At 36.4% G+C, this 13,338-nt stretch overlaps 2 protein-coding genes across 4 annotated transcripts in view; both read right to left on the reverse strand.

Annotated features, from left to right (window-relative positions):
• Nucleotides 1-390: 390 nt before the first annotated feature.
• Nucleotides 391-13,338, reverse strand: part of LOC115971430 (L-arabinokinase-like) — a 33,861-nt gene continuing 20,913 nt past the window's right edge. The window contains exon 29 of the mRNA XM_031091350.1: nucleotides 391-709. Within this exon, the coding sequence (XP_030947210.1) occupies nucleotides 590-709 (120 nt within the window). The 3' untranslated portion in view covers nucleotides 391-589. The remainder of the gene's footprint in view (nucleotides 710-13,338) is intronic.
• On the reverse strand, nucleotides 1,306-11,678 carry LOC115971431 (L-arabinokinase-like). Of its 3 annotated transcripts, XM_031091352.1 has the most exons (11): nucleotides 9,864-9,956; nucleotides 7,946-9,754; nucleotides 7,550-7,684; nucleotides 7,402-7,483; nucleotides 6,544-6,631; nucleotides 6,094-6,137; nucleotides 5,879-5,974; nucleotides 5,717-5,793; nucleotides 5,076-5,276; nucleotides 2,995-4,859; nucleotides 1,306-1,334 (listed from the first exon to the last, which is right to left on the reverse strand). In XM_031091352.1, the coding sequence occupies exons 3-9, from the start codon at nucleotides 7,594-7,596 to the stop codon at nucleotides 5,225-5,227; spliced, it is 486 nt and encodes a 161-aa protein (XP_030947212.1). In that variant the 5' UTR covers nucleotides 7,597-7,684; nucleotides 7,946-9,754; nucleotides 9,864-9,956; the 3' UTR covers nucleotides 1,306-1,334; nucleotides 2,995-4,859; nucleotides 5,076-5,224. The 3 variants fall into 3 exon arrangements, with proteins under 3 accessions (XP_030947212.1, XP_030947213.1, XP_030947211.1); XM_031091353.1 differs by lacking the exon at nucleotides 1,306-1,334 and having other exon boundaries at nucleotides 2,995-3,066; XM_031091351.1 differs by lacking the exons at nucleotides 1,306-1,334; nucleotides 2,995-4,859; nucleotides 5,076-5,276; ... (3 more) ...; nucleotides 6,544-6,631; nucleotides 7,402-7,483 and having other exon boundaries at nucleotides 7,493-7,684; nucleotides 7,946-8,071; nucleotides 8,505-11,678.

Here is a 13,338-nt window from a genome sequence, read left to right on the forward strand (position 1 = left end):
AAAAAAAAAAAAAAAAAAAAAAAAAAAAAAAAAAAAAACTTGTAATAAAGGCTTAGTTAAATTCAAACAATCATTTGCTGAAACCATACATACATACCGAGTGGAATGAATGTTGATTGGAGGGCAGATTAGAGCTAGTTAAAGAGCATGTGAATGCAAAACTAATACGCTAAAAAACAAAAACAAAAACAAGAAAACAAAAAAGGGGTACAACCTTCATTTAAAGGATGCCACATGCATATTTTATTCTTGTCCTCATAATTTTTTTCCCAGGATTTAGACGCATTGATGCAGACACAATAGGTGTCTAATGTACCACTTTGTACTCTTCAAAGCACTCTAATTTTTCATAGACAGTCAATCAGTTCATCCCAGAAGTAAAATTGGAGGTAAAAATTAAAAATGATAATTTTATTATTATTATTATTATGCTGGAATGTGTTTATTGCCATACTCCCCAGATGTTCTGATCGGAGTCAATCATAATAAACCCTTACAAAAATACTTAAATGTCGCCTAGAGACTTGATCTGTTTCTAGTCTAGACCAGAATCGCTTCCCTTTAATTATTTTATCCCACAAAGTTGACATTAGTTTAGCTTGTTGGGCATGCGGCATATTTTCAGATATCCAAACTTCCCAGAGCCTGGTGATGAGCCTTCAAAAAGAAATGGCAAATATCCCGTTGCTTTTTTGTATCTCTGCTGAATCTGGAAATCAAACAGCATAAAGCTCATTGTTTCAGCTCAATATGGCTCATTTATAAACAACAACTAAATCACTAAATCACCATATAATCAGCGATATAATGGACTATGAACAACACATGAAAAAGCCACACAAAAGTTCAAAGAAAAGGATTTTTTTTTTTACTATGTAAATAGTGGGAGTGGAGTTCAACCACAGACACTAACCACAAAGGGTGCTAGTACCACTAAGCTATCACTCAAACCCCATAAAAGGTTAGAGAGAAGGATAATTCACTCTCAATCAACAAGGCCAGCTATAAAGTAAAAGAAACATGCTAGGGACAAGATCTTTTCAACCAACAAGCAGTATCTTGGTATATGGGTAGCCCCTGACCTGAAGGGTAACTTTCTCTTTTAAGAAAAAAAATATGAACAAAATTACCTCAAGAATTTGTTCACTGCGTCGTAGACTGTTCCTGCCAACTACACAAACAGGTCCACCGGAACCTCCACCAGTAATTTTCACTCCATATATTGTCCCCTCTTTGGATTTAGATAATTTACCATGCTGTATTTCCTGGACTAACTGTACAAGCCTATCTGTCCCATCCGAGCCAAGCCCACAAACACTGTAGCTGAAGTGACACTGAAAAAGAAGGTAATATGTAAGACCTAAGAACCATTTCATTCCTTTTATTCTATTTCAACACAGAAAACAAATCGATAAGAAAATCATGACTCCACAATTTCACTAGGTTTTCTAAGATTTTTTTTTTTTTTGTTAAGTTCTAATTTTTTTTTTATTGGTTAGGTACACACATGTCAGATAGATCTTGAACCCACAACCTCATTCTCCACCTAGCATTTATAAGGCGAGGAGGTGCCAATTGAGCTAGAGTTTATTAGCGCTAGGTTTTCTAAGATATTCAGAACATGCATACAAAAGAAGATCAAGACACAATTATCAAACTCATAATACCTCCTATAAAGATATGATAAAACAACATGCTGGCGTTAGAAGCATAATGATAAATAAATCACCAAATATGGATCTGGTCCTGAACAGAACAGAGACAGGATGGGACCTTCCAACATCCTACAACTCACCGGATATAACATAGTTCAGGTTTCATTGGGTTAGCAAGGTTAGGCTAATCAACCCTCCAACCCTAACTCAGGCCAAAAGATTTATGAAGCCCTAACATCTCTCTCTCTCTCTCTCAGGCCAGAATAACATTTATTTCTCTTCTCACAGAACTACTGATTTTCTTAATTTTTGAAGGTTGGGAGTCACCATGATGGTCAAATGGGCTGGCTTGACTTTCAAGTTTAAACTCAAACCAAGGCAAACTCAATTAGGCCTATGGAATCAGTGAGCATATGCTACTCCCCCAAACCTTGTGTTGATTGTCATATATCAGACCAGAACATAGATTCTACATATGAAGGCTACAACTTAAATAATTTGTTGTTGTACCATTTTTTTACAAGTAATATTGAAGAGGAGCTGTGCACACATAGCGTACTCCCAAGTAATTACAAAGAGTGAGAGTTGTAATCCAAAAGAAAGAGAATTAATGAAATCTACAATGGAGCCAAAATATTGCGTCATTCAAACAATGTTTTTATAAATGGCGGTTTCAGCTGCATGACTGAGACTACCACATGCTCAAATCATCAGTCCTTGGACCTATTTCCAGCATTATTATTATTATTATTTTGATCGCTAAGCTACGCACTCACTCAATGGGTATTAACCCCATGACCCGACCGTCCACATAGCACTTGTAAGGGGGTGCCAATTCAGCTAGAGCTCATTGGTCTATTTCCATAATATAAATTGCCATCACTTCTAGTAGTCAACCAATTATGTACGATAAAAATTACGTGATTATTTTTATGTATATAAAGTTCAATTTTTTTAAGGATTACAAAGCTGGACCTCTGAAGTTTGAAAGAACAGTTTACCTATACTAGGTACCTTTGTTCATGAATTATTGAAAGCGTACTCACTACTCTCCAAACAATCAATTCCAGGATTCAAATTTACCTAAGCATTTAATGAGTTATTTTTTTGTTTATTTCACATAAAATTCCTCAGATCCATTAATAAAACACTCGTTCATACAAGGAATAGAAGGGGCTGAGTTTTATGGGTATAAATGCTTCATTAATTTGATTCCCCGGATGTCACTTGTCTCCATTGCATTATTTCCGTCTATGAGGCCTGCCTTTATATATATATGCAGAAGTAGATTTCAAAAACCAAGCTTAACAATTTATCAAAACTAGAAATTTGTATATACCCGATACAATAGTTCACCAAGAGCCGTAAGTTGCTCATCTGAAGTTGCCGATGTTAGAAGTGCTTTAAAGGCCTGTGAGTAAAGTAATTAAGCAAAGTAACTCAGCTAACATGTAATAATATAATCAACAGTTAAGTAATACAAGGTATCCGCTGCACATGATCTCTTGAGTCTTTTATGTCTTAAAGTGATTAAGTCCACAAAATGTGCTTAAAAAAGAAACCATAATACAAATTTAAATGAAGAATATAATCTATGGACTGACAGTAACATAAACATGTAATATCAGTCAAAGTTATCACTACTTAGATTAAGCACATATAAGGCTGATCAGCACCAATGATAGCACTGAGCTGTGGCCATCCTGTCTAGCTAAAAAAAACAATTTGATATATTAATCACTAAAGTGATTAAGTCCACAAAATGTGCTTAAAAAAGAAACCATAGTACAAATTTAAATGAAGAATATAATCTATGGACTGACAGTAACATAAACATGTAATATCAGTCAAAGTTATCGCTACTTAGATTAAGCACATATGAGGCTGATCAGCACCAATGAGAGCACTGAGCTGTGGCCATCCTGTCTAGCTAAAAAAAACAATTTGATATATTAACCACAATTCAAGCGGAGATTGCTCCTCAGTAAGAATATCTCCTACGAGCTTCAGCTACAGTAATTTTCAAATAAAGTTAAGTACAATGATGAATTTTTTTACCTTAGAATAACAATTAATGAAGAGGAAAGCAACAAAAGAGGTAAATAGAAAGAAATAGAAAATTTACAATTTGACGTAGCATTTAGAAACCTAACAAATGATTATATTAGAAATCCAACTTCAAAGAAACAAAGGATGGTAATATATATATTAAGCTACATTCTAGACCATTTAACACTCTCAGAGACATACAAGAGCATTCAAATAAATGATTCATATTAAGAAATAAAGGATGGTAAAAAACATTTTAAAAAGCCCAAAAAAATTGATAAAGTACCGACTCTCCCAAAAGCTTAAACTTTTAGGAAATGATGAATTTAATCATTCAACATAATTCTAAGAAAAATATAGATATTTTTCATTGCAAAGTTCAAATTCAAATATATGCAAAAATTCAAGGGGGTTAATAATAATAATTACAACTTACTTTAAAAAGTTTTAAAGGATTGACACATATCAGGAATATTGCAAGTACATGTATAACAGCCACACTTTATTGACTGTACTGTTGAGCAGAAGGTCAAACTTACAAGTTACAATCACAAGACATCAAATCAACAATTGCAACCAAAACAGAAACTACCCATTGCACTTGACACTAGTGGTAACGGAGTGAAGTGAGATTAGGGGACGTCAAAATTTTGAACTTTCACATGAGCATGCACACACGTGTGAGTATGTGACAAACAGAGTTAAAGTAAAGAACAATTAACCTCAAATAATTGGAAAAAAATAACAATGATTTATACCACAATAGGTATTATTATTAAATCCTCTTTTGGATTGACAACATCATGAATCTCTAAATTAAAGTTCCTTTTCCATGAAGTAACATCCATATCAATCCGCTACTGATATTCTCCCTTTTGGATAAGTTTTGGCCTCAAGGAGAGGGGAACAGGGAGATTCAAACTAATGACCCCTGCTTCATGAGACATGATCTCTAACCAACTGTGCTACCCCTTGGGGTTCACTATTGACATTCATGATGCAAATTCAATTCTCTAACTATTAGCAGGTGCTCTAACTCCATAAGTACGATTGGGATCAATAACTGTGACAGGATCGTGGTGATCAGCATATTTCTCCAAAAATGTCTCACCAAGCATGGACTATGGAAGCACCTTTGCATAAAGAGCCTCATATCTGTGATTGAAGTTTAAAAATCAAGAACCCTGATTATCCCTGATCATTGGAGAACCGAAGGTGCCAATAAAAACAGGTGCAGAAATTAAAAGGGGGGGGGGGGGGGTAAAAAACAGGCCACTAAACCTCAAAAATTAAAGAATTCATTTAATCTCTTCACTAAGATTTGATAAAGAATTAAAGTATCAAGAAGGAAAGCTTTCTAAAGGACAATACCTGTGAGGTGAAAGGTTACATAAGTAATCTAATGAAGCTTCATCTTCCAATAGTTCAACACCAACATCCTCCAAATTGTCAAGGTTTAGCCCATCACCTTTAGGTAATGACCGAGACAAGATTGAAGAAGCAGTAGACTTTATCATCTTTCAACCCATATAAATAACAACTCTGACGGATCCGTAGTCTGCACCACCAATGCTGCCACCAAAATACCCTTAAACTTTGCATTCAAAAACTTTCAAAAAAAAAAAAAAGAGAGAAACAAAGAGCATAAATAAATTAGGATTATACAGGATAGCAACTGCTGCACCAAGATAAGGGGATTAAGACGTTAAATTCATTTGATAATATTTACATGAAAGCACAATTAATCATCATGATAAAGAATATATGGATACAGGATGGAAGGTGAAGAAGAATGATCTTGGATAATATGAAAGAAAAGGAAGATACAACCATAGGATTATATGTAAATCCTATAATCAAATGTTCATAATGTTCCAACACAATATGAACAACAGGAAATCTGCAATCTCAACTCAGCAAACTCATCCATAAAAATTAAAAAAACAAGCATGATAAACTTATGTCAACACAAATCAGGAGAATGGAAATAAACATATTAAAGGACCGTTTACCTATGTCTTATTCCTGAATCAATTCCCCAAAATCGGATATGGGAGGGAATTTCTACAAGCCCAACCATCTCAGCAGGCTGCATAGATTCAATTTTAGACATAAATTTTTTATCTGTAAAACAACCATAGTAGAGTAGCTTTCTACAGAACTAATATGCGTACCTGGCACACCATTGCAAGAAGTTTGTTGGCTTCACCACATGCTGAAGTCATCTGGTCCATCACACCACATGGAGCTCCAACAATGTGATTCTCAACCTAATAAACAAAATTAAATAACAAATGAAGTAGCATAACATGCTCAAGGTATATAAAAATTAAATAATATATGATTAAGGGAAGAATACCAATCTGAAGGTTCTGCTAAAGAGTCAGACCTTTTGGCAGAGCAAAGCAAGATCTCGAGGACAGATGTTTAATCCTGCAAAGTGTAGAAAAAGAATTAAGGTTTTTTTTTTTGTTTTTGGTTAATAGCAAAGAAGAAGAATTAAGTTGATTAAGCATTTCCCTAAAATTTCTGGGTACTTCAAATTGAATTTCAAAGACTTGAATGCTCAAGATATTAGTTGTTGTCTATTTGATGTGGGCTTTTGAGACATCTTAATTACAAATGAGTACAATTTTATTTGTCTTTATAACTAGATTTAGTCTTTGATGTTTTACTCAACTACAACTAAACCCATTCTTATTATCTAAGGCAAATGTAGGGATGTACCACATACAAGATATATAGAATTTTTTTTTTATAAGTAAATAAAAAGATGTCAAAAAATTGAGTCCTAAAAAGACAGTTCTCAAAGTTTGGAATATTTGATAAAAAAAATTACCACGAGCAGCAGCTATGGCAGCCATGCTAGCAAACTCCACAGAAGCAGAAGATGATACAGCTTTGCCTTCTGGGACAGCAGAATAAACCTGCATGTTCATAATATTGAGACAATAGTAATGGACTTTATAGGTACTTAACTTCAAAGCTGATGAAATACATTGAACACTAATAAATTCACAACGTCAACCTCATATAAAAGAACATATTCATAAGCATAAAAAACTAGGAAACGTTTCATACAAAAAAAAAAAAAAAAAAAAAAAAAAAAAAAAAAAAAAAAAAAAAAAATTGGTTTTTGGAATAACTAAGTATTAGTAGCAGCCACATAATAAAAATATCATGAGAAACAAAGTGATCCACAGTAGAGAGAATATTGAAGTATATATTAGAAAAGCAAGATTGTGCAGAGAGTGGCTTTATACCAAAGTAAGCATGATACAAACTCAAGTGAATCTATCAAGATAATAAAGCAAAGTAAGTGGATTGGTAGCCTAAAATATATAATGGTCAAATTTTTGGAATGTAACATCAAAAGCCAAGTTTAAAGCCTAAGAATAAAACAATTCTACACAAAGCAAGGTACCAGAAAAGAAGGTGTATCATAATAAAAGCCGCAAGCCAGAAATGAGCTAACTCAAAATTTAATTAAGGAAAGGAAACAACTAAGAAAGGCCAACATGACAAGATGGAAAAAAATATATATATATATATATCAATTATCCTATATCCACTCACATATTGGGCACTTTTAAGGACACAAAAAAATGAGGACATATGTTTTAGCTTGTATTAAGAATGTATGCAGTGGCTATGAATGAATCAAAATATTCCAAACAAGATAGGGAGAAACTTATACCAGCATACTGATACTATCCTCAAAGCGAACACCTAACTCTGTCATTAAAACCAGAATCAACCCCGCAACAAAAGCTGCCCACCTACAACAAGAATCATATAAGTGGTATATTATTTTACAAAATTATAGATAATCAAACAAAACTGACCTGCGATTCGGATGGATCTTTAGCAAAGTATTCCTTTGCTTTTTCATATGATATTGGCTGGTCTCCGTCCATAAAATCAGATAAATTCATATCAAAGGTTGGTCCACGATTGCTCAATTCTGAACCAAACGATACCTGATTTGGCCAAAATGTGGAGATAACACAGATTTTATAAAATCAGATACATATAATAAACACACGTAAACATATTTTTTTCTGTGACAAAAAAAACACTTTAAGTCATAAGCTCCACGCTTATTGTGACTAAATTTCAATCACTCAAAAGAGAAAAATTATATCCCTCTTCACTATCCCAAAGAAGAAGCAAAGTCAACCAACTTCTATAAATGAAAAAACTGGAAAAAAGATAATGTCTATTTAAAGACTCATACATACAATTTCCAGAACAAGTGTTGATCCTTGTCCTTTGGCTTGCTGCCGAGCCAGCGCATGCTTCCAAAGCCTATGTTTACTTGGATGATTCATTTGCACAGCAACATGGCAGGCTTCTCTTTTTGGCATCTACAAGAGAGCAGATAAAAAGAAAAAGTGAGAGGGGCAGAGGGAGAGGGAAAGAGGAACATGTCATGAAGGAACTTCAAAAAAAATAAAAGAAAACAATAGCACCAGTTCTATGACATTAGACAAACTTATTAGCGGAATTGTATTTGATTCTATAAATTTTTCATAAATAAGTTTTTCATAAAAGATTCATAAATAGGTTTTGCATCCAACAAATGGATTGAATTTGATTGAAAACATCTTCAGTTTACGTAGAACAATAAATGATCCATGTCCAATATTTACATCCACTTGTAGAATTGTTTTCATTTAAATTCTATCCGACTAAAGGATTGATAAATTAAGGATTCTAAATTAATTCATATTCAGTGTTCTTTATATAATTCAAATCAATAATAAAGAAAAAGAATGACAGGATTTTCCCAAGACAAACATGAGTCACTTGGTGATGTCAGAGTCATAAACCCCAAAGGTAGGTTGATTATACAGAGCCTTCCCTGCCGAAAATAATCCACCATCCAAATTTAAGCTGAGAAGGACATATTGCTTTCTTTAGCCAGAGCACCCCAGTTCTATACTAAAAATTTCCTTGAGCATATCTGTGCTATCTTAGTGACTCATAATCAATCAATGAGTTCATGTCAACCTTCATCTTTGACGTCTGAACAGCATATTTTAGGAATTCTACCCTCTGCAATAAGATTTCTAACTCTTGAAGAAGTCCTGGCATCTTCCAACAACTTAAGTACTGCATCTCTAACAATAAGACAGTTCTTATCCAGTGGATCTGGAAAGTTTCCTTTCCCAGCCATCTCCTTTAAAATTTCAAAAGCCAAGGGTAGGTTAAGATTACATAGAAAACTACTCATTAGTGCTACATAGACAAAGGTGTCAGGTTCCATTTCCTTCTCTTGCATCTGGTGAAGATATACAAGTGCCGTGTCAGGCCTACCACACTTACAAAGACCATTAATGAGGGCCATGAAAGCAATATTGTTTGGAGAACACCCTTCTCTTCCCATTTCATTCCAAAGCACCAGTGCATCATCAGGTCTTTCAGCATTGCATAACCCATTCATCAAAGTAGTGTAAGTAATTACATTAGGCTTTCTATCTTTTACAAACATCCGGGAAAGGAACAGCATGGCCTGATCAACATCACCATTTTTGCACCATCCATCTACAAGCAGATTGTAGGTAATAACTGAGGGGACAAGCCCCTTGACCTCCATCTCATGCAGAATATCTTCAGCTTCAGAAACTCTCTTTGCCTTACAGAGCCCACTTATCAATATGTTGTATGCAACCACATCAGGACAATAGCCACGAGAACAAATGTCCCGGAATAACTCCAAAGCTCGATCCACTTCTTGAGTTTTGATTAAACCATCTATGGCTGCAGAATAGGGAATTATATCAAGGAGGAAACCTTCTTGAACCATGCTAGCAAGAAATTTGCAAGCTTCTACTGCTCTCCCATGTTTGCATAGCCCTTTTACAAGCAAGGTAGAATGTTTTGTATATGGTTCATATCCATAGACACGCATCTCTTTCACCAGATCAAGAGCTGCGACAACATCTTCCATTCTACATAGGCACCCATATATAGAGTTGTAGATAAAACGGGTTGGTTCAAATCTTGACAGCTTCATCTCTCTGAAAAGCTCATAACTTTCTTCCGATCTATTTGAATTGCACAGACCATCAATTAAATTTTTATAAATCATTATATTTGGTGCACAACCGATTTGCTTCATATGCTGGAAAATGTTAAGTGCTGAGTCCAACTTACCAGTCCTGAGTAGACCATCAATAACAATACTAAAAGAAGTGGTGTCAGGGCGAATGGCTTTCTTAACCCTTAGGAGTTTATGTTCCACAACATCAGCATCAGATTGATCCCCCATCATTGCCTTGAGAAAGAGAAAAGCTTTATCGATTGAGTTGTTTTTAACAAGAGCATTCAGAACAGAATTGTAAAGCAAACTCATAGCTTCCTCATCAATATCTTCTTGCATTTCCTCAAGTAATTGGATCATTTTTTTCTCTTCAGAGAAAAATGTCATAAGCTTTGTAAGTATTTTAACATCGGGATGAATTCCCAACTGCCTCATTTCTGAAAACAAATGTAAGGCTTTCTCCAGCTCCTTAATTTTACAGAGTCCTCCAATGAGCACATCATATAGTGAAACATCAGGATAGAAACCTGATTGCTGCATTTTATCGAACAATTGAAGGGCCTTATCCACTCTGGACTCCTTTACAAACCCATGAATCAGAACGCGAAAAGTCTTCTCATTCAACGTAATATTATGGTCTTCCATTCTCTCAATCAATTCAAAGGCCTTATCTACCTCACCCCACTTGCTAAAAGACATAACTAAGATAGAGAATACGTGCAGGTCGACCCAACCACGCTCATTCATATCATTGAACATGCTCAGAGCTTTTTCAAACTTGCCAGCATTGCAATAAACTTGTAACACCGGGGTCAGCGTGTATTTACTGAATTTCCAACCATAATCGTGCATCTCTTTCATTCTCATTTCAATTAAAACAACTGAATTAGACTTAGATAAAGCCTCTAACAAACAATTATAGCTATAGTCATTGGGAACGCAAAGACCCATCCTTCTAGCTTGATCAAACAATACGTTAGCTTCATCAAACAGTCCTACACTGCCCAAACACCTTACTAGATATCCCAGAGCTCCTGGAGACATGGAACAACGCAAATTTACAATATCCATGACCATGGCTCTCAGTGGGGGAATTTGTCGAGCACGTGATAGGATTGAGGCCATGGCATTATAAGTATAACAATTGTGCTTATAACCACATTGATTTGAGGCCCAAGTAAAGAACATGTGAGCTATTTTCCAACTCTTGAGGCAATTTAGCACACTTTCAACAACTTGGGTGGTGAGTCTTGGTGAAAGGCTATTGAGTTCTGGGTTGTGTGGGGAAAATGGTTTCTTGGTGAAGATGGAAATGAAGCCATTTGTAATGCTGGTGAGGTCAGAATGAAAAGATGAGTCGTAAATATTAGTATGAGTTTTGGTGCAAATGGGTCTGTGAGTGTGAGAGAGGTTCTTGGTGAAGAGAAGTGAAAGCAGAGCACAAGGTCTGATGGATTTACGAAGATTATTGCGTGCTTCTGTGATTTTTGGTAGTGCCATAGCTTTTCATACAAATGGAAAAAACCCAAAGGCTCGGGAATCCGATTTTCTTTCTTAAGACCCAAATCAAAAATTTAGATAATACCCAAAACCCCAAAGGATCGGATTTCTGCAAATCTGATTGAGAGAGAGAGAGAGAGAGAGAGTGAGAACCCGAAGTGGAGAAGTTCAGTCCGAGCCGATTTTTCCCTCGCCTGGGGCCTTCGCCGCCGCCTGAAGCGTTCGCCGTTGGGTTCAGTCCGAACCGTTGCTTCACCGCCTGGGTTGCTTCGTTGTGGGTCTCTGGGTTTGCATGGGTTTATTGATCGTTGGAGAAGAAGAGTTTTTGGAAAAGGGTTTGTTGTAGCAGCTCTTGCCGTTATTTTTGGCTTCTATCGGTTTTTTTTTTTCTTTTTTAAGAAAGGGTTCTATCGGTTTGATGTTCCTTATTTTTGGGATTTAAAAAAAAAATAAATAAATAACGTTAAACGCTCTTCGTTTTGATGTGTAAAATATTTTTAAGAAAATGTTTTTTCCAAATATTTTTAGGAAAATATTTTACCATTTTACGATGTTTTGTTTTACGGTAAAATATTTAGTTAACCAGCAACCAGAAGCTTCCTTATTTAGAGCCGTCTACTTCTAAGCTGTCCTATGGAAGCAAGCAGGGATGGGATGCGAAATTTCAGTCACAAAGCAAGCAAGGATGGGATGCGAAATTTCAGTTCACAAAGCAAGCAAGGATGGGATGCGAAATTTCAGTTCACAACTCCAGCAAGTGTTGAGGCAGGCAACAATTCGCGAGGGAATGGACATAGTGGGGCCGGAGGTAGTGGCGATGTTGCTTTGTGGGAAGTTCAGTGGAGGAGCGATGGTGTGGGAGATCCAAGCACGGATCGCTCTGAGACCGGCTCTATGCAAGTCCTTCAAGCCCGAGAGACTCGTGGTGAAGATGATTTTGGAAGTCGGGACACTTGCAATTTGTCTCAGGAGCATCAAGCCCATACCCAGGCCGGTACAAGTGTTTCAACCGATGGTGGCGGGAATTCTTGAAGTCCGGTCAACCATCTTGCCAAGGAGAATGCAAGCAACGAAGAAGCTACTGAAGTTGGGATGGAAGTGGAAGGAGGAAGGGCTGTCCTTTCCCACTTCTGAGGAGGTTCTTTTCTCTTTCCTTTTCAGTGTGATGAATTACATCATTTGGAATAGCAAGGGCGCTCTAAAGCCCAATTTTCAGAGCCATGTTAGAGATCTTGCTCGAGTGCATGATTCGGCAATTTTTGTGATCATGGAGACCCGTCTTGGAGGGGAGAGAGCTAAGGACATTACAAACCGTCTTCCCTTCGATGGTGCAATTCACACGAATACGATTGGTTTGACGGGGGGGTTGTGGCTCCTATGGAACTCAGACTTAGTAGAAGTTGTTCCTTTAACCAAAATAGAGCAGGAAATCCATGTTACTGTGAAGGTACGTTCTTCCAATCTTTCTTGGTTATTTTCAGCAGTTTATGCCAGCCCTAGATTTGCTGAGAGGTCTATTCTTTGGAATAATTTGATGAATGCTGCGGACTTGCATAGAATGCCCTAGATTATTTCAGGGGATTTTAATGAGCCTATTATTAGTGATGATAAGCTAGGTGGTAGACCTGTAAGCATTAGCAGATCTCTCCTCCTCAAAGATTGCATGGACAAGTGTAATATGATTGACTTGGGGTTCTCGGGGTCACAGTTTACTTGGACCAACCGGAAGGATGCTCAAGTTCTCATTCAAGAGAGAATCGATAGATTCTTTGTAAATCCAAAGTGGTGTACACTGTACCTTGAAGCTAGGGTCTCCCATCTTACCAGATGTCATTTCGATCATTGCCCGGTCCTGCCCCAAACTGCCCCCACTGTATGGGCCAGACGGAATCATCTGTTTAAGTTTCAAAGTTTCTGGCTCTCGGACCCCTCTTTTCCTCGGATGGTTCAAAAAGCTTGGACTAATGCTCCTCACCTTCAGGAAGCTATCAAGTCATTTACCCGAGATGCTTTGAAGTGGAATAGGTCTCACTTCGGCAATATATTTGATAAGAAGTGGAGGATAATGGCTAGGTTGGACGGCATTCA

Source organism: Quercus lobata, chromosome 12 (assembly GCF_001633185.2).
Source record: "Quercus lobata isolate SW786 chromosome 12, ValleyOak3.0 Primary Assembly, whole genome shotgun sequence".
NCBI classification, from domain to species: domain Eukaryota; kingdom Viridiplantae; phylum Streptophyta; class Magnoliopsida; order Fagales; family Fagaceae; genus Quercus; species Quercus lobata.